This window comes from Ostrinia nubilalis, chromosome 2, assembly GCF_963855985.1.
Source record: "Ostrinia nubilalis chromosome 2, ilOstNubi1.1, whole genome shotgun sequence".
NCBI lineage: Eukaryota > Metazoa > Arthropoda > Insecta > Lepidoptera > Crambidae > Ostrinia > Ostrinia nubilalis.
This window is the reverse complement of record NC_087089.1, coordinates 12,326,317-12,353,234: the sequence shown is the minus strand read 5'-3', so window position 1 is coordinate 12,353,234 and position 26,918 is coordinate 12,326,317. Positions and strand designations below refer to the sequence as shown.

General features: G+C 37.1%; 3 protein-coding genes and 1 long non-coding RNA gene across 4 annotated transcripts; 1 reads left to right on the top strand and 3 right to left on the bottom strand.

The window, feature by feature from the left end:
- Nucleotides 1–1,822: 1,822 nt before the first annotated feature.
- On the top strand, nt 1,823–3,480 carry LOC135084046 (uncharacterized). The gene is made up of 2 exons (XM_063978790.1): nt 1,823–1,903; nt 2,154–3,480. The coding sequence occupies exons 1-2, from the start codon at nt 1,892–1,894 to the stop codon at nt 3,333–3,335; spliced, it is 1,194 nt and encodes a 397-aa protein (XP_063834860.1). The 5' UTR covers nt 1,823–1,891; the 3' UTR covers nt 3,336–3,480.
- Nucleotides 3,472–13,892, bottom strand: LOC135084036 (uncharacterized). Its single transcript, XM_063978782.1, has 10 exons — nt 13,656–13,892; nt 13,245–13,325; nt 12,730–12,908; nt 12,159–12,206; nt 12,029–12,088; nt 11,881–11,952; nt 11,414–11,807; nt 7,936–8,154; nt 6,986–7,150; nt 3,472–3,601 (listed from the first exon to the last, which is right to left on the bottom strand). Exons 1-10 carry the CDS (start codon nt 13,791–13,793, stop codon nt 3,527–3,529), a joined length of 1,431 nt encoding a protein of 476 aa, XP_063834852.1. The 5' UTR covers nt 13,794–13,892; the 3' UTR covers nt 3,472–3,526.
- A 6,643-nt stretch (nt 13,893–20,535) lies between these two features.
- Nucleotides 20,536–22,501, bottom strand: LOC135086744 (uncharacterized). Its single transcript, XR_010260590.1, has 4 exons — nt 22,425–22,501; nt 21,160–22,325; nt 20,706–21,042; nt 20,536–20,618 (listed from the first exon to the last, which is right to left on the bottom strand). It is a non-coding gene; the product is annotated as an uncharacterized LOC135086744 (long non-coding RNA).
- Nucleotides 22,502–22,526: 25 nt separating this feature from the next.
- LOC135078749 (uncharacterized) lies at nt 22,527–23,691 on the bottom strand. The gene is made up of 3 exons (XM_063973310.1): nt 23,497–23,691; nt 23,273–23,419; nt 22,527–22,632 (listed from the first exon to the last, which is right to left on the bottom strand). The coding sequence occupies exons 1-3, from the start codon at nt 23,664–23,666 to the stop codon at nt 22,527–22,529; spliced, it is 423 nt and encodes a 140-aa protein (XP_063829380.1). The 5' UTR covers nt 23,667–23,691.
- Between the last annotated feature and the right edge of the window lie 3,227 nt (nt 23,692–26,918).

The window sequence follows — 26,918 nt, the reverse complement described above, 5'->3', positions numbered from 1 at the left end:
GGAGTTTGAAAGCGTCTTCCAATGCAGTGGTGAACAGTTTAGGAGATATATAACATCTCCCTGCCTAACGCCTCACTGCAGAGGAATCGTCCTCGTGCTCTGCTCCTGTACTCGGACCGACATGGTGGCGTTTTTGTACAAGCACTTCAGCACCTCGATATACCGATAGTCAATACGGCACCGCTGAAGAGACTGTAAGCACTGTCCAAGACCCGAACGAATCGAAGACCTTCTCATAGTCTACGAACGCCAAGCATAGTGGCAAGTTATACTCGTCAATATTCTGTATAACCTGTCGCAGCGTAAGCGCAAACAAAAATATGCCAGTGATTTAAAAAAAATGTAAGAAAAATGCTTAAAATATTTACCTACATATCTCATAAAAAAAACAAAATACAAAACCAATACGTAGGTAATCTTTATTATTAGCTAATCTGATATCTTTAGGTTCTCTAAACGTTCGCAATGTTCTTGTTACGACTCATGCCTAATACCTATAACAGATTTTTAGATAACTATGCAAAACCCGAAAGTACCGAAAGAACCGGGTTTTGAATTTTTAAAACCCGGTTCTTAAGCTGTCGAAAAAACCCGGGTTTTCCCGGTTCTTTCGGTTCCGGGATTACCCGGGTACAAACCCTAGTAGCACCACTATGCGTCGAGTATTTGAGATCTAAAATTCATCGACGATTCATACATTTTTTGTTCAAAATCAAAAGTGTCGGCCAATAAAAAAAAGTGCTGTCTTCTGACAGAATACGTCCGCCTTAGCATTTGTTACTATGGCACCAAAGCTGTAGCACCACTGTGCGTCGAGTATTTGAGATCTAAAATTCATCGACGATTCATACATTTTTTGTTCAAAATCAAAAATGTCGGCCAGTAAAAAAAAAAGTGCTGTATTCTGACAGAATACGTCCGCCTTAGCATTTGTTACTATGACACCAAAGCTGTAGCACCACTGTACGTCGTAGTATTTGAGATCAAAGTCAGTCGTTTCATATATTTTTAGAACTCAAATACTACGATGCACAGTGGTGCTACAGCTTTGGTGCCATAGTAATAAATGCTAAGGCAGACGTATTCTATCAGAATACAGCACTTTTATTTTTTGGCCGGCACTTTTGATTTTGGACCAAAATGGATGATGTCCTTTGTGAAGAATACACTTGGTGTGGGACTGGGTGGTAGCAATAGTAGCCAAATACCTAGTTGCAATAGTGATAAAGTAATTTCTGTGGTAGTTTCAAATGAAATGGAAAAACATTTAAGGATAAAGTAAACGTTTACTTATTTAATAATGAGACCATGCCTAACTTGCGTTATTTTACCATAAATCGTAGTAAGTACAATTCATATATTGCCATAACATATTTATACAAGCAATATTCGGAACAATAAGAGCTATCTAATACTTCAATGTGATTTATAAGAAGACTTATAAATTATGTTAGGGTCAAACTGGGAAAATTATCTCAAGGATCCTAGAGCAGAGCCAAATCCGAGTTAGATACGTAATAAACCTGATAGACGATTTAGTTATCTAAGTTATAGGCCTACGTTCATTTCATTCAGCTTTAGCATTATTGTATTTTATGGCAACATGTAATAAAACGTACCTATCAAATGAAACGCACGAGTGTCCCTACATGTTCTCATCCTATAACGGTCTAAGTGAAAGGCATAACAATAGCAACGCTTCACAAATAAAGTAATTGTCCTCTCCTGAAAACCTATAGCGACACACTTACACTAATATTTCTAAGTGACGCATTTGTGCAATCGCACGGTATCGTCGCGGGAGCTCCCAGGCCGGCAAGGCGTAGTGGTGGCGGTATAAAAACTAAACACCATCCGGACAGCTCACGCAGTGCTCCACACACCGACAGCCATGAGGACAGCGGTGAGTAGATGTGCGACAAAAGTGAAATTGTGTATCTCCTAATGTCAACGCGGGCCGGCCTTTATTGACCGGCAGTTTCCCAGACTGTTTGCCTTCACACCGAGATCATTCGATTTCATATGCCTATGGCATCGTTAGCATATTTTAAGCCATTAACCCCTCATTAGCATACTGCCAAACGAATAATTTGCATAGAAATGATGCGAGTGGTTACTGTGATCCGTGCTTGATTGATAATATCGTGTTTCAGGTGATAGTTGTGTCGCTGATTGCTGCGATAGCAGCGGAGGCCCCGTACCACCTGCCGCGGCCAGCGCCACACGCCCCGAGCTTCCACTACCCGCCTGCGCCGCCGCCCCCGCCGGTGCGCCCGCACCCTCCGCCACCGCCCCCGCCGCAACAGAACTTTGTGCCGGGATCTGGATACTTCTACCAACAGCCCAGCATTCAGCCAGTGTTTGTGCAACCACAACCGCAATATCAGCCAGCCCCGCAGCCACAGTACCAACCGGCTCCTCAGCCTCAGTACCAGCCGGCTCCTCAGCCTCAATACCAGCCTGCTCCCCAGCCCCAATACCAGCCTGCACCTCAGCCCCAATATCAACCGGCACCCCAGATACAGTACCAACCAGCTCCTCAACCTCAGTATCAACCCGCTCCCCAGCCTCATTACCAACCTGCTCCACAGCCCCTCCCAGTCTTCCAGCAACCAGCTCCTCAGCCTGCCCCTCAACCACTCCCAGTCTCTATTCCTAGTACCTCCTATGGCGTGCCCGTAGCTCGCCCAGCCTTACCCCAGCCCCTGCCCCAGCCAATCCGCCCACTTCCCGCCTACATTGCACCTCAGCCGCAGCCTCAACCTCAACCGCAGCCTCAACCTCAACCACAGCCTCAAGTGTACCAGCCCGCCGTTGCATATCAACAGAGCTCGCAGCAAGGATACTCATACCCTCAACCTTCAGCTGGAGCACAGTTTCAACTGCAATCTCAATCAGTCGGCAGCAGCAGCGGCTCATCAGCTCTCTCCAGTTACCAGGCAGATTCTAATCAATACAGTGGTTTCCAAGGACAAGTCCACAGAGAGGCTCTCGACTCAGTCGTAGTAGATAAGGTGCAAAATATAATCAAGGAAAGTGAGCACTCGTCTGCCAGAGACGCAGGATATTTATCGCTTGTATCTGGTGTTTCTCTGGAAAATGCCAGGCCCAGTGTTGAGATCTCATCGTTCGTCCACACTGGTCCAGCGACAGCTGCTGAGAGCTCCTCATCGCTGAGCTCCTCGTCCTCGTTCTCGTCGTCGGGCGCGTCAGCGCCGTCGTCGGACTACGGCCTGCCTAGCATCTCGGCCAACAGCCAGTCGAGTCAAAGTAGCTCTAGCCTTGGATTCTTACCTAATTCGAAGCCCGCCACGTCATATGGCCCACCCAACTGATGGTTCAATGTTTTTTTTATTAAACTTATGTAAATAATATTTTGTAAGAGCTATGTAAATAAATTGTACAAATGTGTTGTTACCTACTCATTAGTTTTGCAAATGTAAAATTTTTATGAATAAATAAAACGAGAAGTTAAAAAAATGCATATATATTTTATAAAATTTTGTAAGAAACAATGATTTTGAAATCACTTGCGAATCATTTCTTCCTTTAATTTATCCGCACAAATGATTTTCATGAAGAGTGGGTATGTGTTCTTATCCTGGTAACATGAAACAAATAATTTATTTGTGTAAGAAATCCCGTTTTATTAACATAAATCAGACATTTTTTTCCTATGGGTTTCAATGCCTTGTAATTACCTCCGGAAAGGCAATAGGGAACTACTTTGTATTCAAGAAAGCGTATACGATAAAATATAAAGAAAGAATTTATAGTTAGAAATTGAACAATGAAAATTATATTACTCTGAGCCTGTCAATTTAAACTGATTGGATAGATGAATTTTATTGATTTGATAGTGCAGAACGAAAAGGCATGTACTTATTGTACCTACCTAACTAGCTAATGGTTAGTTGGAAGCGTTTGACAAAATCGAATAATTACGCATATAGGCACAGAAATACAATAAAGAAAATAGCAGGATCTTTTGTCTAGTTTACTGTAAATGAATAAATTGCAGTGGCGGATTTACCAATAGGCCAAGTAGGCCAGTGCCTAGGGCGGCAGATTTAGAGGGGCGGCAAATTTAGCAAATTTTTTTTACAGGAAAAAAAATTACAATTATACGTATACACAATCCATATACAGGGTGACTGGAACTGAACCCGCCATAGCTAATACGCGTATAGAGGAGGTCATTTCCTAATTATTGAACATTACTTTCTATGGCTAAAGTTTTATAGTTTAGGAGATACGTAAATTTTTATACTTTTTTCAGATTTTTCCAAAATTTGACCTAAAAACTGCTTCAATTGTTTTTCTCGCATGATTTTAACCGATTTTTTTATTTGATACTAATATCGAATAAACCTTTAGTCAAATAAAATAAATTTCAGATCCAAATAATGATTGAATAACTAGTTACGAGCCGCCAAAGTTCAACAAAAGTACAAACCCGATAAAAAATTCAAGTTCGAATTCGATTTAAAAAAAAACTAATGGTGATAATGGACGGCCAATGATCTTAATTCAAAGTTTATGGAAGAAAATGGAGTAATAATTAAAAAAGTTTCTTCAAACATCTCTAATTTTCTGCTATACTCCTTTTCATAACTATTTTTTTGTTTTTTGAAAAATTAATTTAAAAATAATAATCACATTATGAGGATAAGAGTTTAAAAAAATTCAAAATCAACTTTGTATGGATAATTTTTGTATTATTACTCCATTTTTTACCATAAACGTTGAATTTTTGACAAATTTCAATATCTAATTACAACGTTTGTATATCATTGGAAAGAAGAGAAGCTAGAGATATTTTTAAGACTATTGGCAATCCATTATCGCCATTATTTTTTTTAAATGGAATTCGAAGTAGAATTTTTTTATCGTAGTTTGTACTTTTGTTAGACTTTGGCGGCTCGTAACTAGCTATTCAATCATTACATGGATTAGAAATTTATTTTATTTGAATAAATACATTATTCGATATTTATATCAAATAGAAAAAACTGTTGAAATCACGCGAGAAAAAAAATTGAAGCAGTTTTTAGGTCAAATTTCGGAAAAATCTGAAAAAAGTATATAAATTGACATTTATCTCCTAAACTATAAAACTTTAGTCATAGAAAGTAAGGTTCAATAATTAGCAAATGACCTCCTCTATACGCGTATTAGCTATGGCGGGTTCAGTTCCAGTCACCCTGTATAAATAAACGATTAATAAACGCACTGTAATATATACTTAGGTACTTATGTGATGATGAATTTTAAAATATTCCAATAGCGTTTCATTCAAAATAAAATAAAAAAACTCGTAACACAGGATCTTCGGATCGGAGCCTAGCACGAGCACCATCTCTCCACAACTTCGTGTATATTGTTTTACAGGGTAACCCAGAAGAAAATTCACTTTTGAAAATTCAAGGAAACGAAAACTGTACATTTTTGTAGAACTTTAGCTATTGCAATTTAAAGGAAATTTAGTGCAATTTATTTTAAAATTTACTATCTTTTATAAATTTTATCGTACATGTGATTCCCTTGACGTTTACAACATTCGGTCAACATACATCAAAATTTTGGAAAACTTTCGTAAGCGCTCTTGCACACGACGCCGCTACCGCGCTGCCGCCGCGCTGTCGCCGCGCCTTTGCATTTTTTATACGCGCCGCGTGAACAACGCTGCCGGGCCGCCGCCGCGCCGCGCGCGAAATTATGCTTTGACGGCGCGGTGGCGGCGCGGCGGCGGTTTTACTCGGTGCAGCATATGAACAGTGTAGCGGCGCGGCGACGGCGCGGCGGCGGCGCGGTGGCGGCGTCGTGTGCAGGAGCCCCTAGAGTTACCTCAAAATGGATTCAGGATGGATGAATGCTGCAGAGTTTTTGGATTATTAGAGTACCTATACTCTGCTCATAAGGTAACCCCCACAAAAAGAAGTCTGCTGGAATGAGATTAGCGCTTCTTAGAGGCAGTGAGATTTCACCCTGCCTAATTGGTTTGTTGCATTGAAAGGATGATTAATTTTTGAGAGCGCTATACTGGTAGGCTGAAAAGCTTTTTGATTTCAAAGCTGCAAGATTCGCAAGGTCATGACCGGAGCACTTGGTTTCATCAAGATGGGGCTATGTGTCACACTTCAACTGAGAGCATTTGACATCTCCTGGCTACCAGGAAGCCCTGATCTCACTCCAGAAAACTATTTTTTGTGGTGTTACATTAAGAATAGAGTATACTTTTATAACCCAACAACCAAGCAGCAACAGAAGCTGAGCATTCGGCAAAAAATTGAAAATAGGTTTCGAGGTGATTCTGACGAACGCATTCCAAGATTTTGATGTATGTTGATCGAATGTTGTAAGCGTCAAGGAAATCTACTGGGCGATGTAATTTAATAAAGGTATATTTAAAAATAAATTTCATTAAATTTTCTTTAAATTGCAATAGTTAAAGTTCTATAAAAATGTACAGTTTTCGTTTCCTTGAACTTTCAAAAGTGAATTTTCTTCTGGGCCACCCTGTATTACCAAGCCTTGGTCTTTCTGTTTACCTTTAAGTAGTTCTTAGCTAATTATACTGGATATATCACTTCGCATGGCTCTGTGCACACCGGTGACACCCCACCTGGTACAGCGAGGGTAACAAAAACAATATTTAGGTACTGACCACACATTATTTTGTCTGTGTTCATATAGTGTAGGTATTTTTAAGTCATGCCTTTCCCCACCTTATGATTAGTACATGCTGCTGTTTTTAGGTCAACATTAAACTCTTCAGTAGGTACATAGCGGGTTGCAATAATAATCTAGTAACTGACAGAAATATCATTAAGTTCACAATCATACTAATAACGGGATTAAACTAACGTATTGAATTTCAAAAGTCAGTAGGGGCGGCAAAAATTGAATGGCCTACTAGCGGCAAATTTGTAAATCCGCCACTGATAAATTGTAAAAGGTTTTTGTAACTATTAAAGAAACTTACCAGGCATATCGAATGATCCGAGGTCTGCGCTTCTCCATTTTCGTATTCAGCAGGAATAGGCAAAGGGATAAATTCTTTGGTCCCATCAGATCCCGCATTTTTTATTACGATTGGATGTGGTGGTTGTAGTTTTAAACTTGGTCTCACAACAATTCGGGGATGATTCTGAAATATATTAAGATTTAATTTAATATCTTTTTAAATAGAATACGGAGATAAAATCTTTGGAAATGTAAATTTTTTTACTGCCATACAATAATATGTACGTCGAAAACAATATAATGTTTTGCCCTTGATAAAACAAAAAACGCGATATTATTTGCTGCTTTGAAAGTAACAGTAAGTTTACGGATAATATAATTTACTAGTTAATAGGCATAATTATCTCCTTGGTCGTCGTGTTGTGGCTCTACTTATGTCACAATCCAAATATCAAGATTCTACTGAGGATTCTACTTATTATGCATGATTTTACATTGATTAGATCAATAAATAGTAATTTATATACAAATGAGAATCAAAATTTCCCATAATCATTGCTTTAACTACATTAATAAAATAAAATTAGCTAAACATAACTTCATTGACTCAAATTAAATTATGGCCTTTGCCCCGGGCAATATCTAAACACTGTGATTGTTATCAAAAATATTAATTAATACATAATGATAATGTAAAGGTTAAATGTTTAAGTTTCAAGCTACGGCTTAGGTACATTAGCGCATAAGTCAATAACGATTGAGTTTAGTTAAATAATTTGTGTTATTGAGTGGATAAATACACCATTTAGGCAAAAGAATGGGCCTGGAATAATGTAAACTTGGTTTACTTTGGTACTATGGAACTAGCGACTTCGAGAGACATTGGGTTGAGTCTATAAGTCTGTTCAAGTTAGCTTGAAGATCAAAGACAAACTTCATACATCGCATCGGTTTAAAATGTGCATGTACCTGGTGGCTCGACGAGGCTCGGCTCAGGGGTTTTAATTCACAGCTGATGCAGCAGCAGCACGTTGCATCCACCTGCTCCCTTACGTGCTGGCTTTGCACATCTCTCTTCACAATCATTATTTCAGAACACTGACACGATGTACTCGTCTCGGATCTTGCATTGTGAAGAGGATGCATCGCTCTAAACTTTTTTGGGTTTGATCCATCTTCGGCACCAACCTTTGGAAATGACACAAAAGAACTCGCTGGGTACCACGTAATAGGTTGTAAAATTTAGTAGGTACGCATCCATCAGGCATTCGGTAAATATTATGTAAAAAGAGTTACTCTCTAAAATTTCGAAATGCTCTGTCGTGTGATGTGTTTGGTAAAATTAATTTTCTTTAGAAAATATTTCCGAATATCAACAAAAGTTAAATAAGTCAGAAATATATTTCTGTCCAGGTAAAATCTGGCATGACAAATTGATGATAATTTATTGATTTACTAACAATACAATATAATGCTGTAGGCAATTTTTTTGACAGTTATAATGATGAATTTTACTATGATATAAATCAATACGCGTTATTCAAACACTTAAAGACGACTCAAAATTATATAACAACAATTCGTCGACCCGAAACTACATTTGCACGTATTTGCATTCATACAACAAAGGAGGTGTCATAGTAATATCACAGAATAATAATAAGTACTACGTACAGAAGTTTTACTTCGCGAAGGTATTTAAAAAAATGTATGCTCAATGTCATTAACAATATGGTGTAATTTAGCCTGTCTCAAGAGTCAAGCACCATTTTGTTGACAAACGTCAGTGATCGGCACTGCGCCGAAGGTGGCCGAAGCTATAGGGCTGACTTCGGTAAAATGATGTGACGTGAGGTGCCAAACTGCGGAAAATGGCGGAGGAAATCATTGAGTTATAATGTACTACGTACTAGAGAAGACATGTCAACTAGACTGTTTCTGGCACGTAAATAGGTCCATGGACCGAAATTCAATTAGTATGTGCTCAGCGGTTGCTGTGACAACACGCTTGAGTGCAGTTTTGTTTTTTGAAATATGCCATCCTATAGACGAAAATACTGTTCAAATAACTCCAGATACATATTAAGTAAAAATCAAGGAATGACTTTTTACCATTCAGTTGTACATTTATGTACTTTAAAACACTAACTTAATTTTAATTTGTTAATTACAAGGCGTCACCGCGGCGGCAGCCATTTTACGAAAATTTCAAAGAATAAAAATCGCAGACTTGACACTGACGCATAAATTAGTATACGAAAGGAAGATTAAATACAGCAATAAAATGATTTTTTTTAAAGATTATAAGCACTTTGTATTGCACAAATTACTAATAGTCCCGTCCAGCACCTTGTGTTAAGCTAAATAAGCTTGGGTTACGGGTGGGCTCACACAATAGTCGTGCGGCATCATGGATCAAACTTGTTTGAATCTCACTGCTGTTGTTCGTATGCGACTGGTTAGTTAGTAAATCACCCTAATTATTGACACCTAGCTCACGAGATAGGCTAAAATTATAATAATTGTACAGTGTGTCTGGTCACCAGTGTCCGACCCGTTAGGGCGCAGTAATATGATCAATTTAATCGACAAATCCAGTATTAAAAATTACAGCTATTTTAATTTTTTTAGTTTCTGAGTCCGGATAGATTCATTTATTTACCAAATCTACCGATGTACAGGACAGGACCTATGAGTATAAAAGTGATTCGTTCGACAGCTGAAAAAGTAAGCAATACATTGTCATCAAAAGCTTCCATTTAAATTTCTTAGAAACACTTGGTAAAAAAAATGATGCTTCTTTTTAGATTTTTCAATGTTACAAAAAACTAGAAAGTTTTACATTTTTAGATGCACTAAGTCATTACCTAAAAACTGATATACCTTGGCTTTAAATCAACTAGTCTAGATGCTAGCTACACAGGAGATGCAGCGGTGAAAAGGAGAGGTGGGAATAGTCCCGTAACTTCTACCTCACAGCTATTATACGTGTACTCAACCACTGAGATAGTTAACAATAGAGACAATAAAATAACTGAAAGTTTCTGACTTTCAGTTATTTTATTGGTTCTGGAGTGAAGGCGTGGGTCATCCCTAGCTTTGTTCCTACCGTGACGAGTTTTTCTAAAATCTCAAGATGGACTGACTGAAGATAGCAGGAAGACGCTGGGTGCAGGCCACTATCAACTGGGCGATGTGGAAATCATTAGAGGAGGCCTTTGTTCAGCAGTGGACGTCCAGTAGCTAAAATGATGATGACGATGTTTCCTTACAGTATCCAATTCAATAGGCAGAAACTAAACGTAAACGAAGTGTCGCCTCTGTAATGGTATCATTATCTATAACTCATAATATTTCGTGCGCTGTTGGATGACAGTTTTAAACTAGAGATGGGTAATTTTTTTATCGAATTAGAAAATACCAGTTAACGATTCTCAAGGCGATTATCGATTACATTAGATTTTAATCGGGAAGAAAAATAATTAATGGCTTAAGCATCAGTATGAATCCCATACGCACTTGTAGCACAAATAACACGATTAGCCTCAGTCCCCTCAGTTGTGAATTCGGAATCGCCAGTTGTAATTTTAAAATCGCATCACAGAGTGATGTAACTAACACCAAAAAACGGCAGAGCGAAGTGATTTCGAATGTTTCAACTGCTACGTTTTATCACTTGTCTAGGAGGGCTAATTTTAGTCTAAGGGAGGGGAGCTTAGATTACATTACAGGAAACGCACAATATAATAAAAGAAAATAATGTAAGTAGCTGAACCTTTTTGCTATTGAGCACAATGAAAATTTAACACAATTTAGCCGATTTGTTTATTTTCACAATCGATTCACAATGTCTATGATGAGGCGGAACGTCACTATTCGTGCAATCCTATCAATGAAGTACGACATTTTCTGGTGCAGATTTTATCGCCATAAATTATGAAACTTGATAGTCATGGATTTGACTGACAGCTGTCCGTCAAATTCCCGCCCCGCACCCCGCACTGTACATATTTTGTTCGCGATGTCTGTTCTATACGTGTAGTAATATTACTTCAATGGAGGAAATACATGATTTAGCATGAATTATCATGAATAATATTAACTACTTATTTACCTCTCAGTGTCTTGAGGCAACTTAAAAAAGTTCATTCTGTGTTTTTATTATTATTTAGGCAGTTAAATATTGCACAGTATTTAGTACACCATTTTCTTTTTTTCTTCCATCATACACAAGAATACGCGTGCGTGAGTCAATGTTCGCTCGTATGTGAGGCCTTGTCGAATAGTATCCTGTAGGTGGGCCATCGTGCGTGTTTTGTTTTCGATGTAAACTCGCGGAGATGAACAGGCCTGGTAATATTAGCAACTAACGATTACGTAAACTAAAATATAGTCGCTCTTAAAAACGTGGCAAATACATCAAGGTTAATACGGTAAAAAATATTACCTGAGAAGAATTTGCACTTAATTTTCCAGCATTGCTTGTATGTTCTCTCATATAATATTGGTTGCCGCTATAGTCAGACATAGGAGACTCTACCAATGCTTTTCTGTCAATGATGTCGCATTGTATGTCCGCGTCTGAGATCTCAAATTTTTCTTCAGGACACTGACATTCGACATCTTTCATCTCTTTCGTTGGCGCTTTGGATTTAGTTTTCATTTGCGATTTAGATCGTGATAGCTTCACAGTTTTATCATTGCTACCTTCAGGCTTGATCACTTCTATTGGCGTAACATTTTGTTTTTCGTAAACGGTCCTATCAGAGCTGTGCGATTTAACGAAAGTCTTCTTCGATATTTGTGTTTCAGAAGAGGCATTTGACCGATTGCATGATACACTATAATTTAAATTATTTTATAAATTAATCACAAAAAATAGACTTTTGTAATTTATTAACAGTTTGCACTTACTGGTTACAACATTCCGATGTCGGTCGACTCAATTCCTTTGGTTTCATGATAAATTCAAAGCTTTGGTTACACCTGTCAATTGCCAAAATTCCCATTACAGAAACGTTTTGAAAAAGCACCAAAATAGGAAGTTTATCGCGTTACTTACTTCTCCAACACGTCTCCAGCTTCTTTACTAGTTACTGAACGACGTCTTTTTCTCCAGGGACTAAAATTAGTAAGAGATAGTGAGTTCTTTATGATTACTTATAGCAAAGAGAAGAAATTACCGAACTAACCTTTTCATTCTAGCAAACCTTTTTTTAACGCGTACATCATGAACCGCGCTGAAACAATTCGAAAAGTAAGCTTTTAAGATTTCTAATTTTACATAAAAATGTAGGACCACAGTTTAGTCGAATTTAGGCTGTGCTTCCACCAACGATGTGCGAGGTAATGTACAGCCTAAATTCGATAATACAACCTTTTCTGCCCTAGTGTTATTGTAGATAGACAAAGGCGAGAATAGGGAATACATAAATGATCACTGCTTTGAGTTCAACCAGAGCTATATTGAGAATAAATAAAGCAATCGTTACCCGTGTCGATCCGGTACCTCAAACATTGACTCAGTTATGCTCTGACCTCTGTACTTCTAGACCAGGGGTCTGCAAGCTACGGTCCGCGGGCCATATCCGGCCTGCCACTGCCATCAATACGGCCCGCGACAGCTTAAGACTAAGCCTGTGTTTGCATAGGTGGGCAGAAAAATTAAAATTGTTATGGCCCTTGCAACACACCGAAAAAATATTATGGTCCCAAGATTTCAAAGTTTGAAGGCCCCTGCTCTAGACCTCTGTATGCTTTTACCTGGCGCTGTTTTTGTTCGCCTCCAGAATGGAAGTCTGCTTCAGCTTGAGCTGGAAGGTTTTCTGCTCCGCATGCTTATCCAGCATGAACTCGTCGTATTTCTTGTCCAGCCACGTGGAGAACCCGACCAGGTCGGTCCTCTCGTTAGGCAGCTCCCGACTTGGGGGCGGGTGGTGCTCCTAGAGTTTTATTTGATACTATGTACCTACTTAGTTGTTAGAATGGTAAAGAAAAGCGATTTTTCTTCCTAGTCACTTAAATTTTTTAGAGGCAGATTCAAATTAAAAAAATACGAAGTAAGTAAGTTTAAAATCTTATAATACGAAGTTACTTATTCAGGAGGAGAAAACCTTTAAATTCGACTACAATCAACAAAAATTAAGAGAGTGGATTCCGTAGCAAGTGAAATATTGAGTCTATTAGTGTAACCTGTAGTAATAGCCAAATAAACTTTCAAATTAAAACTGTTTATTGCTTGCTTTATTTGTCTCATAAATAAGATTTACATTGTTTACCTGTGTATACCACCGAAAAGCTTTCACAAAGCAATTTGGGTTAGATTCTTTGCTTCTCTTCCGATAATTTGGGGTTTGTTGCTAAAATTTAAACGTTCTTTTAAACATTTTGAGGACATTTAAATACACAAGTTAAGATTTTTTAGGTTAATACGAGGTCACCACAATAATTTAAGGATTTCTTGATAAAAATCGTGAAGTAGTATTTGGGTTACAGAAAATATCATCATCATCATCATCATTAAGTACTATCTCAGCCACAGGACGTCCGCCATGCTGAACATAGGCCGCCCTGCAATCAGCGCCTTCCTGCTACCTTTATGAGATCGTCGGTCCATCTTGTGGTTGGACGTCCCACGCTGCGTTTTGCTAAGAAAATACTCTCGCCAAAATTGACTTATTGAACTTTACCACTTGCGCACAGTAAATGAGCGGGTGCCCCAAAACTTGATAATAAGCTGGCCCGGGCAAGAAACCGCGATTGCCGAATCCTGGCCCATAGTTGAAGCACTCGCCACAGATGCACTCGCTGGAGGATGTCGAAGACATGAAGACTGAGGGATTTGGTGTGGAAATTTGGACGCTAACAAAACATATTTTAGGACCTAGCTGATGACAGATTGTAATTGATGGTAAGTCACAGAGTGAGTGACGTGATACTGTATTATTATGAAGAAGTTAAATTTTATGGATCGAATAGGTTGAATGCGGCATTATTAATAAAACGTGATTTTATTTACATAACACATAATTCAGTGAAGATTCGGCTCATAGGCTCAAAGGGGTCATACCTTGGTCATATAATAATATGTGTATATGGGACGTACCTACTCATTTCTTAATAATATTTTGTGATAATATCACCATAATAATATTGTCTCATAGCCATACTGATTTATGTGAATGCGTAAGTTTCATCTGACTAGTAAATCATAATTGTTATTCATAAGAAGTGGGAAATACTAAAATTAAACACTGTAATGAATATTTACTACATCATATTGATGAGTTTTGTAGTGGCGTCCGTTTTATCTTATAGTACCGATAGTTTTTCTATGTTTGGGAGTTTGGATGATGATGACGAGTACGGTATGTTTTATCAACATATTATACTTACATAGTTTTCTCTTAAGCTTCGGCCAAACCAACGCGTGCATATCGCGTCAGCGATGCCGATGGCGATGGCAATCACTGCGCGTGCTATACGACCAATGCAATGAGAGGTTGATGTGAACTCATCGCTAGAACCTCATACACGACATCTGATCGCCATTCACGCACGTAGGCTGCACGCGTTGGTTTGGCTGAACCTTTACGCTAAATATTATGTTACAGTGCTAGAAATGTGCAAGTAATTATTTTAACCAAATTACAGGGCTTGATTGCAGTGGCAACGAAGAACCAGGAAAAGTTCAGCTTCAAAATAAGCTCACCGGCAATTTGCCAGAAGCCACTACTAAACGATGGTCCTTCAGGACCATTGCGGTTAAGACCCACGCTCCTAAAGGTAGCTATTTTTTTATTTATATCAAGGCTTCCCATACTTTTTTTACGGTCACGCCCTTGAGAAATTGCACAATTTTGAGACATGCCTAAATATTTATTTCAAGTTTCGATTGCCCCACGTCGCCTTTTTTGGGATAATGACCCACAGTTTGGAAGCTCTGATTTATATCCCTTTTCAACCGATGACGTCCACTGCAGGACAAAGATCTTTCCTTTGGATTTCCATATAAAATATAACGCTCCTGTGCTGCCTGAATTCAGGCGCTTCGCATCTAAGTAGCTTGTAGAAAGGATAATGGCCATTCACGATTGGCGACCAATCACAATCAACAATATAGCTAAAATACCACCTTAAAGCTTAACACATAAACATCTTTTCGTTAATGCTATGTTTAGTTATGAAAATAAAAAGATCATAATTTAACGCTAACTAAATCATTTACTGTTTTAGATCCATATGAAAAGTACCAACACACATTGAACCAACTTTTGTTTGGGTCAAAAATTGAAGGTAAGTAGTATTTTAACGACGAATTGTAACACACATCCATAGAGACGCCTAAATTACCTACTAGATATTTAAAAAAGACAGTTTGATTCAGGTCTGCATTATTTAATGAGAAATCGTCATAATACCAATCTTCAATTTTTTTTTATCGCAAATAGCATTAAAAAGAGTATTTAGATGTTAATCTTTATATTTTAAGAACACTTTCTTTACCATTATCATATTACTTCTAGAACGGGATGATGACGACGAGGCAAATATAAAAAAGCTAAGTTTTGAAGACCCAGAAGTTGAGTCTGACCCGCTTGCCCAATTTCCTAGCGGAAGTATCATGCGGTTGGTAACAGTAATAATATGTTTCAAACTGTTTACTGTTTGATTTTGCCTCAGTGTCTATTATAATTATGGAAAATCCTAGAAGAAGTACCATGGTAGAAGTAAAAAGTGCATTCCTTGGAGTAGAGAGAGTGGAACAACGAATTTGTAAAGAAAATAGAATCTTCCTACAAAATAATCAAAGGAATATGCAACAGTTCTAAAGCAACTCCGTTATCTGGTATAGTAGCCAGTAGATGAATCTACCACAAAACAAGGATTAAGTTCCCCAACTTCATAATTATCAGCGACTATGAGGTCCAAAATCAATAGAGAAAATATGAACATGAGTCATGTGTTGACACTACATTCCATAAGATCATATTCTCCTGCTTCATTTCCAGTGCGGAGGTCTTCCAAAATAAAACCAGCGTGCATTTGCCGTCGTTTGAGTTCATGCACCGCGGTCACCTGTTCCTCCAGATCACCAACGACTACATGCAGACGGCCGTCAACGCCTTCTCCATCTTGCTAAAAGGCAACCTACAAGATGTGCTTCGATTGCCAGCTGGTTATGTTTTGAAATCCGTAAGGATAGAACTGTCTCTTGATAGTTTAGTACTCGTAGACATAGTGCATACTGTATTCGACTAGAAAGCAAGTTATGGATAAGGTTATTGAGCTATTATCAATAAGATTGTCAATATCACTCAGCTATTCTTGTCTTTGTTGCCGTAAAATCTTTGTTCCTTCCTAGAGTCATCAACGGACTTCCATGGAAAACTAGACCACTGGAATGGCGCTTATTCATATCCAGTACAGTACAAAAGTAGATAAATCAACACTTACTCAGGTTTAAATAGCTAAATATCCTCATGAATATGTCAAATTCACAGGCTAAAACTATAGCTATGATGAAAATAGCGAAGGAAAAGTTGGCAGCGACGTGGGCGGTCGTCAAAGGGAACAATCTCCCTATCGAGATCTCCTCCATTGTCCTGGAGATGTATCGGCCTCTTTTCAAATACTTGAATGGGAAAGAGATGGCAAGACTGAATCTAAGCGACGAAAAAATATTGACTTTTATTGGGACTCATAGCGATTTAGACAGACATCAGGTAAGGAATAGAAGACAATATTCTCAGCTGGAAACCTCCTGTTTATAATTTGTTTTTGTCTTTGACTGATTCATATTACTTGAACTTCTTACCATCGGGGCTTTTTCTTTAGGTTGGAGTGGTAGCCAGCAAATACATAAGGTTAAACGACAGATGGATGGAACCGAAGTATTTAAATATGATGAACAACATTTTGTGTGGAGTGCCGATGACTTTCATGCGGAAGGTACCAGAGAGTACCTTTTTACAACTGACTCACCAGGTTAGCAATACAATCCAAAAGAGCACCCTTTCTATAATTTACCAAAGGCAAATTTACAAAAATGGCTAAAGTATTAGGCCTACTTTAGCCACGTAAATATTTGGGAAAACCTTGTTTGCATTTTTGTAGCTTTTTTGCCTTTTCGATATCTACAGAAGTACATTTATAGCTAGCGACAGATTTCATTTTTTTATGGCAATAAGATGATACCCAATGAGTTCTCTTTTGATTTTTAATACTAATATGGCTAATTTCATTATAATTTTTTTTAGTTATTCTATCATATTCGAGCTTGTGATCCTCTTCAGCGAAGATTTTACTTGGCAATGATGACGAAGACACAGGTAACTAACTAACCAATTAGGTACTTAATATGCGCATTCTTAGACTAGTTTCATGACGCTAAAAACTGATTATAATAACTGTGGGCTGAGTGTGAGTGTACATCATAAATGCTCGTTTTTGAACGTTTCCCGTTAGGGGCGCTGTACAATCCGTCATACATTAAATGTAATTTTTTGCGTTTGATGAAAACTCACACTCAGCCCTACATAATATTTTCGTTTCTTGAGAAAAACCACTGAAGTTAAATTGCCGTAGGTTATTTGTAACAATTTACTTCTGATGTTTTTTTATTCTTAGTAAAGTTTCTTAAGTGTCAGTAATTGCCTTGTCTTATGCCCAGGCGTTAGGAAAGTCGTACAGTTGGAGCGCCAGAGACGTATCGCGGTTGGGCTTGCTGTTAACAGAGGTTGAGGGCCCTGACCTGGCTGCTGTTAATCCTGAAGCTATGTCTGGGATTACTGCACAAGTAAGTTGAAAGAAAGTTAAAAGAACCTTGAAGGAACGTGGCTATGATATACAGCTAGTACAATTTACTAACTTAGTTATAACATAATCTTACCAGTTTTTGGCTTAAGAGAAATTTAAGTCCTAAGCCTTCAGCCATATTTTAGTTTGGTGCCTAACTGGTTGATCCATGAGTCTTGGGAATTAGTAGTATACAGGGTGTCCCAAAAACAATGGATAACCCTGTAACCATCGATAGGCCTCGCCATGGTCTCCCTAACGTCCAATTTTGTCCCCAGTAAAAATATCACCGTTTTCAAGATTTTTAAGTTTTTGTGCATTTTTAGAAAATTGCCACCTGTGATTACTTTTTCTCATGCCATTTCTACAAATGAGGATACTTTTCAATCTAGTTGTTTTCCTTATCACAAGAGATAGTTGGGCTATCAAAAGAAAAGATTAAAGTTCAAGAAACCAGTTTAAAAATATGAAAATTTTAAGAAATTGCAGAGAAGAAGGAAAAATTAATTCATTGTCTTGAACTTTTGATCAGCCATCGTGTAAAAAAAATGTAAGAAGACCATCGTGCCCATTACCTTAAAAACTTCCTTGGTTAATTGAGATTCTGAAAAGGTATCACAAGCTTATGTATTCTGTATTATTTTCATCTTATGGCTACTTGAATAGCAACTAGTATGAAAACTGCAAAAATGAGTTTTTCTCGTAATAGTTAAACTAGGACTGCATAGTGGCATTAAATACAAATGGATAATTTTTAGCGTAGGAATTTTAATAAAGCAACATTTTATCATCATCATTTACCCCAATGATTTTCATAATGACCGCTTGGTAGCGGCCTGCATCCAGCACCTTCCTACTTACCTTTATGAGGTCGTCGGTCCACTTTGTAGATGAACGTCCTACGATGCGCTTTCCGGTACGTAGCCTCCACTTGAACCCTGTTGACCCATTGGCCGTCCGTTCTGCGTTTTTGTGATTACTTAATTTTTGTTTTACACCTTATAAATGTGCCTATTGACAGATACCCGTGATGATACACGGCTCGGAAACGTGGATTTTTTGCACAGCGTGCTATGGCTATGCTCGGGTTTCTTTACGAAACCGTATCAGAAATTAGGAGACCTGTAAACGAACTAAAGTCGCTGACATAGCCCGACGGATCAGCAAGCTGAAGTGGCAAAGGGCAAGGCACAGTAGTTCGCAGAACTGAGGCAGCAGGGTTTAAGTGAAGGCTACGTACCGGAGAGCGCATCGTAGGACGTCCACCTACAAAGTGGACCGACGACCTCATAAAGATAAGCAGGAAGGTGCTGTACGCAGGCCGCTACCAAGCGGTCATTATGAAAATCATTAGGGTACAGGCCTATGTTCAGCAGTGGACGTCCTATGGCTGAAATGATGATTATGATGATGATAAAATGTTGCTTAATTTAAATTCCTACGCTAAAAATTATCCATTTGTATTTAATGCCACTATGCAGTCCTAGTTTAACTATTACGAGAAAAACTCATTTTTGCAGTTTTCATACTAGTTGCTATTCAAGTAGCCATAAGATAAAAATAATACAGAATACATAGGCTTGTGATACCTTTTTAGAATCTCAATTAACCAAGAAAGTTTTTAAGGTAATGGGTACGATGGTCTTCCTACATTTTTTTTACACGATGGCTGATCAAAAGTGCAAGACAATGAATTAATTTTTCCTTCTCTTCTGCAATTTCTTAAAATTTTCATACTTTCAAACTAGTTTGTTGAACTTTAATCTTTTTTTTTTGATAGCCCAACTATCCCTTGTGATAAGGAAAAAAACTAGATTAAAACAGAAACAAAAATAAACTTGCCGTTCCAAATTTCAGATAGCATAAGATTGGTAATTCATTTATGGGAAAATGTATTAAATTCTTTAATAAATTACCACAAACTGTTATAGAACTACCCATTCATAAATTCAAAGCACATATTAAAAGTACCTTAATGAAAAAGGGCTACTATAAAGTCGATGATTATTTAAAAGATAAAAATGTTTGGGATACGTTACTGCCTAGCTCGCATAAATATTTGTAACTTTGTACATTTTAAAGCATGTAAACCTTTGAAAAAGAGGCTGACAATAGTGACTGAGTTTCTTGCGCTGCTTCTTCTCAGCACTGGCCCATTTATTGTCCTGAAGCAGTGGTAGGGTTAATACTGGGACGTGTAAAAGTGCTTTTTTTAAGCCTATTTACAGAAATAAATGAGTTTTAATGAGAGTTTTTTGAGTTTTTAATTGAAAAGTATCCTCATTTGTAGAAATGGCATGAGGAAAAGTATTCGCAGGTGGCAATTTTCTAAAAATGCACAAAAACTTAAAAATCTTGAAAACGGTGATATTTTTACTGGGGTCAAAAATGGACGTTAGGGAGATCATGGCGAGGCCTATCGATGGTTACAGGGTTATCCATTGTTTTTGGGACACCCTGTATATAATAGTACACTCATGATAGAAATGGTTATAGGCTTAATCGAGCGCCTGTTATTTTAACTTGGTTGTATTTTGTAGGTAATGTTAGAAATTCCGGCAGCAACTTTGAAGCACATAACAGAAATGCAGCTGCGTTACATCGAACAGAAGCCATTGAATATTTTAGCAAAAAAATTAAGAATCCACCAAGATCAGGAGGAAATAATAAACAATGGACAATGTTCAATGAATTTAACAGTCTCATTAGCAGTTCTAATATTACTAACTCAGGTAATAAAGTAAGTATTTATAACATAGAGTCTTTAATTTTAGCTACAGACCATAATATTTCACCACACTTAAAGGAGGCAAGTAGAAAGAATATCTTCCGTCCTCGTCTCGTCTTGCTTCAAGCTGTAAAGAAAACAATACAATTTAATCTTCTTTTATTCCCTCTATCGATAATACAGTACATTAATTTGCGTTCCATAATACACTTACCAACATTGTACACCATTCAGTCTGTGTAGAGTTATCTACAGATCTATGAGCGACTAGTTTGTTTTTCGTTATAATCACAGAGTCTGCTTGATAAATCTTCTGTATACTGGACAGTTTGCGATTAACTTCCGAAACTTCAGGTTTATCTTGTTCGTTAACAACACGAGCGTCTACATTCGATATTATAACTCCATCGTCCTGAGTTGTTTTAGAAGCTGTAAGCCGCTGTATGGAAGTTGTTGCGTATACTTTTTTCACAGGGTGATCGACACTGGATCTCTGGTCCCTCATATATTTATCCACTACTATTTTACTTTCCTCTCGGGTCCGATGTTGTCTAGAATAAAATAAGTAATTGGTATTAAAACTCATTCAATATCGAGATATTGGTTAAAAGTTATAATTTGAGTCAGTAAATGTACCTAATAATATGTATATTCCAAGTTTTCCTTACCTTTCAACACTTTTGTTACTTTCAGGATCAGGTAAGAGCATTACATATTTTTTATCATTCAAATTTACGGTTCCTGTATCAATTTTATGTAATAAATCGCTAATATTATGATTTTCAAAACAAGAACATTGAATGACTACAATTTTTTGATTGTCTTCATCAATTATAGGCTTTTTTGTACAACTTGAAGATTTTACAATTGTTTCATCTATTTCTTGGTATGCATTAACTTGTAAAGCTTTTTCTGTTATACAATGCATTGTTTTAGGATCATGTAGTTTTATAGCACTATCACCTTTTCTCACTTCTATTTTCAAGCTAAAATTAATAATATCTCCGTGGTCAACCATAGCAACATAGCTGTCGATGGGGGTTTTCTTAAATAATTTAACTGTTTCGCTTTGACGCTCTTGGGAACTCTCATCTATTTGCAGTTTGGTAATACTTTTAGATTTAATGTCATGTTTTACGACCGATTCAGGCTTATAGACATTTTCCATTAAATTATTAATAACAGTTACAGGAGGTTCGTCTTTGTTAATTCCAGAACCTGAACTTTCATCGATTGGCATTAATATCGGCACCATAGAAGACAGCCTTGTTTGTCTTGTGTGAATTGAACCAATCTTATCTGTTTCGGAGAAAGTTAATTTATTTTCGCTGTCATGAGTTTTGACTACAATTAACTCGTTGTCATCAATTACATTTTCTAAGGCTGTGTTTTCTGTAGTAAAAGTTTTTTCGGTGGAAGATATAACTCTTCCTAAAATAGTTATTGGTAGTTCAGTATCTTTTTCAATTTTGGGTTGAACAATTACATTTTTCAAAGATGTTTCTCTTTCTATACTTTTACCAGTTCTAGTTATCGATTTCGCATTTGTTTTGACTTGGTTACTACTATTAGATACTACTGATGGCGCATTGTTTGTTCCTTTCTGTGTGTTAACTTTCAAATTCTTTCTAAGAGGATTGTCTTTGATTTTCATTGAAGTTTTTCTTGTCGTTGGTTGTGGCATCAAGGAATTCTGTTTTCTTAATATTGTCGAATTTTGATTGTTAGCGGTTACCTTTTCTATTTGTTTAATAGTGTTATTGCTTCTTGCAGAATAATGTGGCAGTGGTTTTTGAGTCGGGTTAATTCGGTCTCCAATTGTAGATGTGGCTACCTGGTAAATTGTATGATACATAAAATGAGAAATCCGTCGAACTGAAACTGAAATGAGGTCTAATAAAATGCAGAATGGCTTAATAATGCAGGTACATACCTCTTCATCTATTTGCGTAGTTTCTATTTCTTCTTCATTGGCTTCAATCTCAGTCGCTTGTAATTTTTGATCTAATTCACCTTAAAAATCAATTTAGAGTTATTATTTTAAAAAAGAAGAAGAAAATCTCAATTTTGAATTCGTATTACCTTGTCGTACCTCCATTTGCGCGTTGTTCGATGATTTACTTTGCCGTTTTTCACGTGATCTAAAATGTAATATGAAAATTAGAGATATTTACTTATTCAATTGTATATCGACTGAAAACTCTTCTGTAAAGCACGCGCTCGTAATTTATTTACTGTACGTCCGTCAGCCCATCGTATCACAGTTGCAATCAACCAAGATTTAACTTTCATTCTTATTTCTATTGGTATTGGAAATGGGAAACCTACTTATGCAAATCAAAAGAGAAAATCGTCACGCATCTTTTTTTGCTGCAATTGCAACTGCGTTACAGTTATTATCTTTACAATCGCGCTAAGGCAGGCAAATGACTCGTGCCATTTCTCCGTGGAAAATATAAAATGGTTCGGTGTTTACTTCTGTAGTAGCATCTTTAGATACATTTTGAGTGACTGCAGGTGCAGAATGCAGTTGAATGCTGACCACAGACTGTTCTGTAGATCCTTCCCCCCTAGACTAAGTACTTACTAACCTAATCGTTAAACGGAGCGCTTTATTACGTCGCGTCGAAGCAACGCGATTTAGGAATTACAACTATAGATATTCAGTAATGTTATGTAGGGGTAGGTATCGTCTAAGGTGGCTGGCTACGCAGGAGCTGCATAAGCAGTGGGAACGAGAGGTGGATAGTTACGAAAGATTTTAAGTTTGAACGAAGTTACCTGGTAGCACGTAAGAGGTATTCGCTGTATCCCGCGGGAATGAACGTGTCCCGCGGCGGTACAGCCACGTACGCAGAACCGTTGCTGATTTGAATGGGGGTCTGCACTCTCTGGCCCTCCACCGTGTACAGGTCGATCGACGAGAAACTAGGAAAAAACAACACACTGAGATAAATATAGACAGAGTGTCCTTCTGATAAAAAATAAATCATAATGATACTTACACGCCTTCGTATTGGGAATGCGCCAACGTCATGAGAGTGGAACTCCAGCTATTCAAGTCTTCAGAGGCTAAGTGGTACTTCCTTGGCGGTGTCTGATGCTGGCCATTAGAGAACACGAATATATCCACGTTTTGCCAGTCAGACTCATTTGGCGCTTTTGGCCCATTCATTTTGTAACAATTACAAGACTATGGGATCGGATACAAAGGTAAAATAAAATTCATACATTTACGAACAAGAACTATATTACACGATTTTAAACGAGTACAAATAATAATGACATCGAAAAACGTAGAATTTATGAAAGCTTTTGCGCCAATTTGTGAATTGTTTAGGTCAGCCATGTAGCTGTCAAAACTGACGAGTTGCTGTTGTGCTTTTTAATTTAGTTTAGGACAACGCATCTTATTTATAGATCTCTGAAATGGGAAATTTATTTAATGTTAAAAGTATTTCGAGAATATTGCTGTGAATTAAAAAATAAAATGGCTGATTTAACGCTCTCGACTAATTTAGAAATAAAATCAGATTGTGTATTTTTTTGTTAATTCAAAAACTTTGTTCTATGGTGACCAACGCTAATGAAAACACAGTGGGTATTTCTACACTGAGTAAACAATGCTTCCGCTATTGTGTCACAACAGTCACAACACAATTTACGAACAATGCGCGTGGGAGGTGTGGCAAAGAATTAATGTAAAGTTTAGGGTAAAACACCCCACCTGGGCCGACTGCCCTGTGATTCAAGGGTCAACGCTCGCCGTGCCCAGCGGGGCGAACCTTTACGTTTAGCACACTACATAGTACGACTGACTCTACGCATACGTTTGTAGCGACACTCTACCACACGCAATGAACTACATAGTTAGACGACTCTAGCAGCAAGTGTTGGTAATGCAAATGATTGTGTGCAGTTGACCAATTTTTAGGGGAAAACTGACTAAACATATTTCTGATGAAGTCGGTTAAAAAGACATTCAGGGCATTTGACTTAAATTAGAAGTAAAAGTTAATTAGTATTTATTAACCCGTTTCATGCTAAGCTAAATAAATTAGTGCTTGTCCAGTTGTTAAGAGTGCGTTCACTACAATAGTTTAACAGTCGATGGGGATTGAATATTAACTCTCAAATTGGCAATCCTACATAATAATATCTTCCATTGGGATATTGTCGCTTCCCAATTCGTGTAATTTCCCATGCATGAAGTAGAATAGAGACACATGCATGTTTAGTAATTCCCTAGTAAAGTTACACCGTTCTTGGCTTTCGAATACGAGCTTTTTGAATACATAAGACATAAACCATGTTCCAAATGAATATTTCAGCAAGCAAGCCGAATATTTGCTATAACTATATTCGTATTCCGAATAAGGTGTCGACACATTTCTGCGTCTAGACGCATTAGTGAATACTAATGCTGCGATATCAATGCTAAGTGAAAGGACTCCTATTAGCATATTACCTATTTGGGAGCGATACTTGGGCGAAATGCTGACTCAGGCAATGTGAAAGGCTCTGAGAATGACCAGAAAAGTAAAATCTCATGCTTTACCTACATTTTAGTTGAAATCATTGACTGGAGATATCCGGAAGCCATGAGGTTGATTCTGGGTTGAGGTAGATTCATCATCAGGCCATTTAATTCATAATGTAGAGCCAATTAGTTTCCACTCCGGAGCATGGCCCTCTCCAATTTACCACGGACAAATTGAGGATTTACCCTACACTCTCTACGCTCGCCAGACGGTTTGAGACGATTTAGTAAAGAAAATACTTTGAATAGGCTCCCAAAACATAAAACATCAGACAAAGACGATTATTCGAATTTTTCCACTCATTCATTATTTGGATTTTGGACATAAACCAGAATTAGTGGAACAGTTTTTTTAATTGTTACTATATATGTAGAGTATGTACTCGTATGTGAGATGTATTCATTGAAGATGAGGTTAAGTATCTATTGTTGCTTGAGATTTGCCATGGTACAGAACTACGACAACCGTAGCCGTGTCAGCGTGTACCTACCTCGATTTGTATTAATGTTTTCACTTTTCTCCTGTACGAGACAACTGTATTTGAGTTGATATTGTCTTTTTGTAGTTTTCAATTATATTATTAAAGTAATATTTTGGGTATTAATTTATCTACGTTTAATATTGATGGGAGTAGTAGAGTAGTGGGCTTATCTTTAGTCTTAATACAATTATATTATCTGTGATACAATAAAAAGTCAAATTGGAATGAATAAATAAAAGCCTTAATAAAAGCGAATGCATTGGGGAAATCTTTCAATTTAAAGAAAAATAATAATGGAGAAGCAATCTAAGACTATTTAGGTGCAGATGTACAAGAACACTGGTTTCCAAAGCTCAAACTTCTGCTTTCAAAGAGGTTTCTAATATTGATATTATGTTACTATCAGAAATATGGAAAAACACAAATTATTGTAACTCTATTAATTTACCAGGCTACAAACTGGGATCATTGTACTGCAGAGAAAATTATGAGGGAGGAGGTGTCTGTTTAATGATAAAAGATAGCATAGATTTCATTGAGAGAACTGATATAGTTAACTATTCTGTAGAATTTATTATATAATTTTGTGCCATAGAAATACCTAAACTAAATACTATTGTAATAGGACTTTACAGAGCAGACCGCCATACTGATACTTTCTACGAACAAATCAATAAACTGCTAAAAAAACTAAACACGAAAGACAAAAACAAATACATAGTGATAGGTGGAGATTTTAATATAAATATGCATGTAAACAATAAACAATCCCAAGAGCTTATAAATACAATGAACTCATTTAATTTAAAACAACTTATCCGCGAACCAACGAGGGTAACTAAAACAACTTCATCCTGTATTGACTTAGTATTCACAAATTACACTAGCCTAGTAAAAAAATCTTACGTTGAGGACTATAGCCTATCTGACCACAAAGCTGTTCATATTAAACTAAATTCTGATTGGCATTACGAAAACAACAATACTATTTACAAACAAAAAAGAATATTTACAAAAAACAACATAAATATGTTTAAAGATTCGCTAAAAGAGCAGAATTGGAATAATATCATAGATCAAAATAAAAGTGTAGACTATAACTATAATTCATTCATAACAGTAATAAAGAATAATCTAAATAAACATATTCCGATGAATAATATAAAAATTAAGAATACTACAAAAAAAACATGGTTAACAACAGGAATAAAAAAATCATGCATTCATAAAAGAGCGTTAGGTAAACTTGCAAAGGAAACAAATAGTGAAATCATTAAACATTATTACAAATCATATACGAAAACATTAAAACGTTGTGTCAAAACTTCAAAGAAGTTAATGTATATTAAACAAATGAAAAACTCCGATAACAAAATAAAAACTATGTGGAATATAATAAATAGCA

What these genes read in the sequence shown, in the direction of transcription:
- LOC135084036 (XM_063978782.1), bottom strand. Translation starts at nt 13,793, where the DNA reads ATGTCTTCGACATCCTCCAGCGAGTGCATCTGTGGCGAGTGCTTCAAC. An exon ending in AGGTTTGCTAGAATGAAAAG is followed by an intron (nt 12,089 to 12,158) that starts GTTAGTTCGGTA and finishes TACTAATTTTAG; the next exon opens with TCCCTGGAGAAAAAGACGTC. An exon ending in GAGCCTCGTCGAGCCACCAG is followed by an intron (nt 7,151 to 7,935) that starts GTACATGCACAT and finishes AATATATTTCAG; the next exon opens with AATCATCCCCGAATTGTTGT.
- LOC135078749 (XM_063973310.1), bottom strand. Translation starts at nt 23,666, where the DNA reads ATGAATGGGCCAAAAGCGCCAAATGAGTCTGACTGGCAAAACGTGGAT. An exon ending in CATTCCCAATACGAAGGCGT is followed by an intron (nt 23,420 to 23,496) that starts GTAAGTATCATT and finishes GTTTTTTCCTAG; the next exon opens with TTTCTCGTCGATCGACCTGT. An exon ending in TACCTCTTACGTGCTACCAG is followed by an intron (nt 22,633 to 23,272) that starts GTAACTTCGTTC and finishes ATTACATTTTAG; the next exon opens with ATCACGTGAAAAACGGCAAA.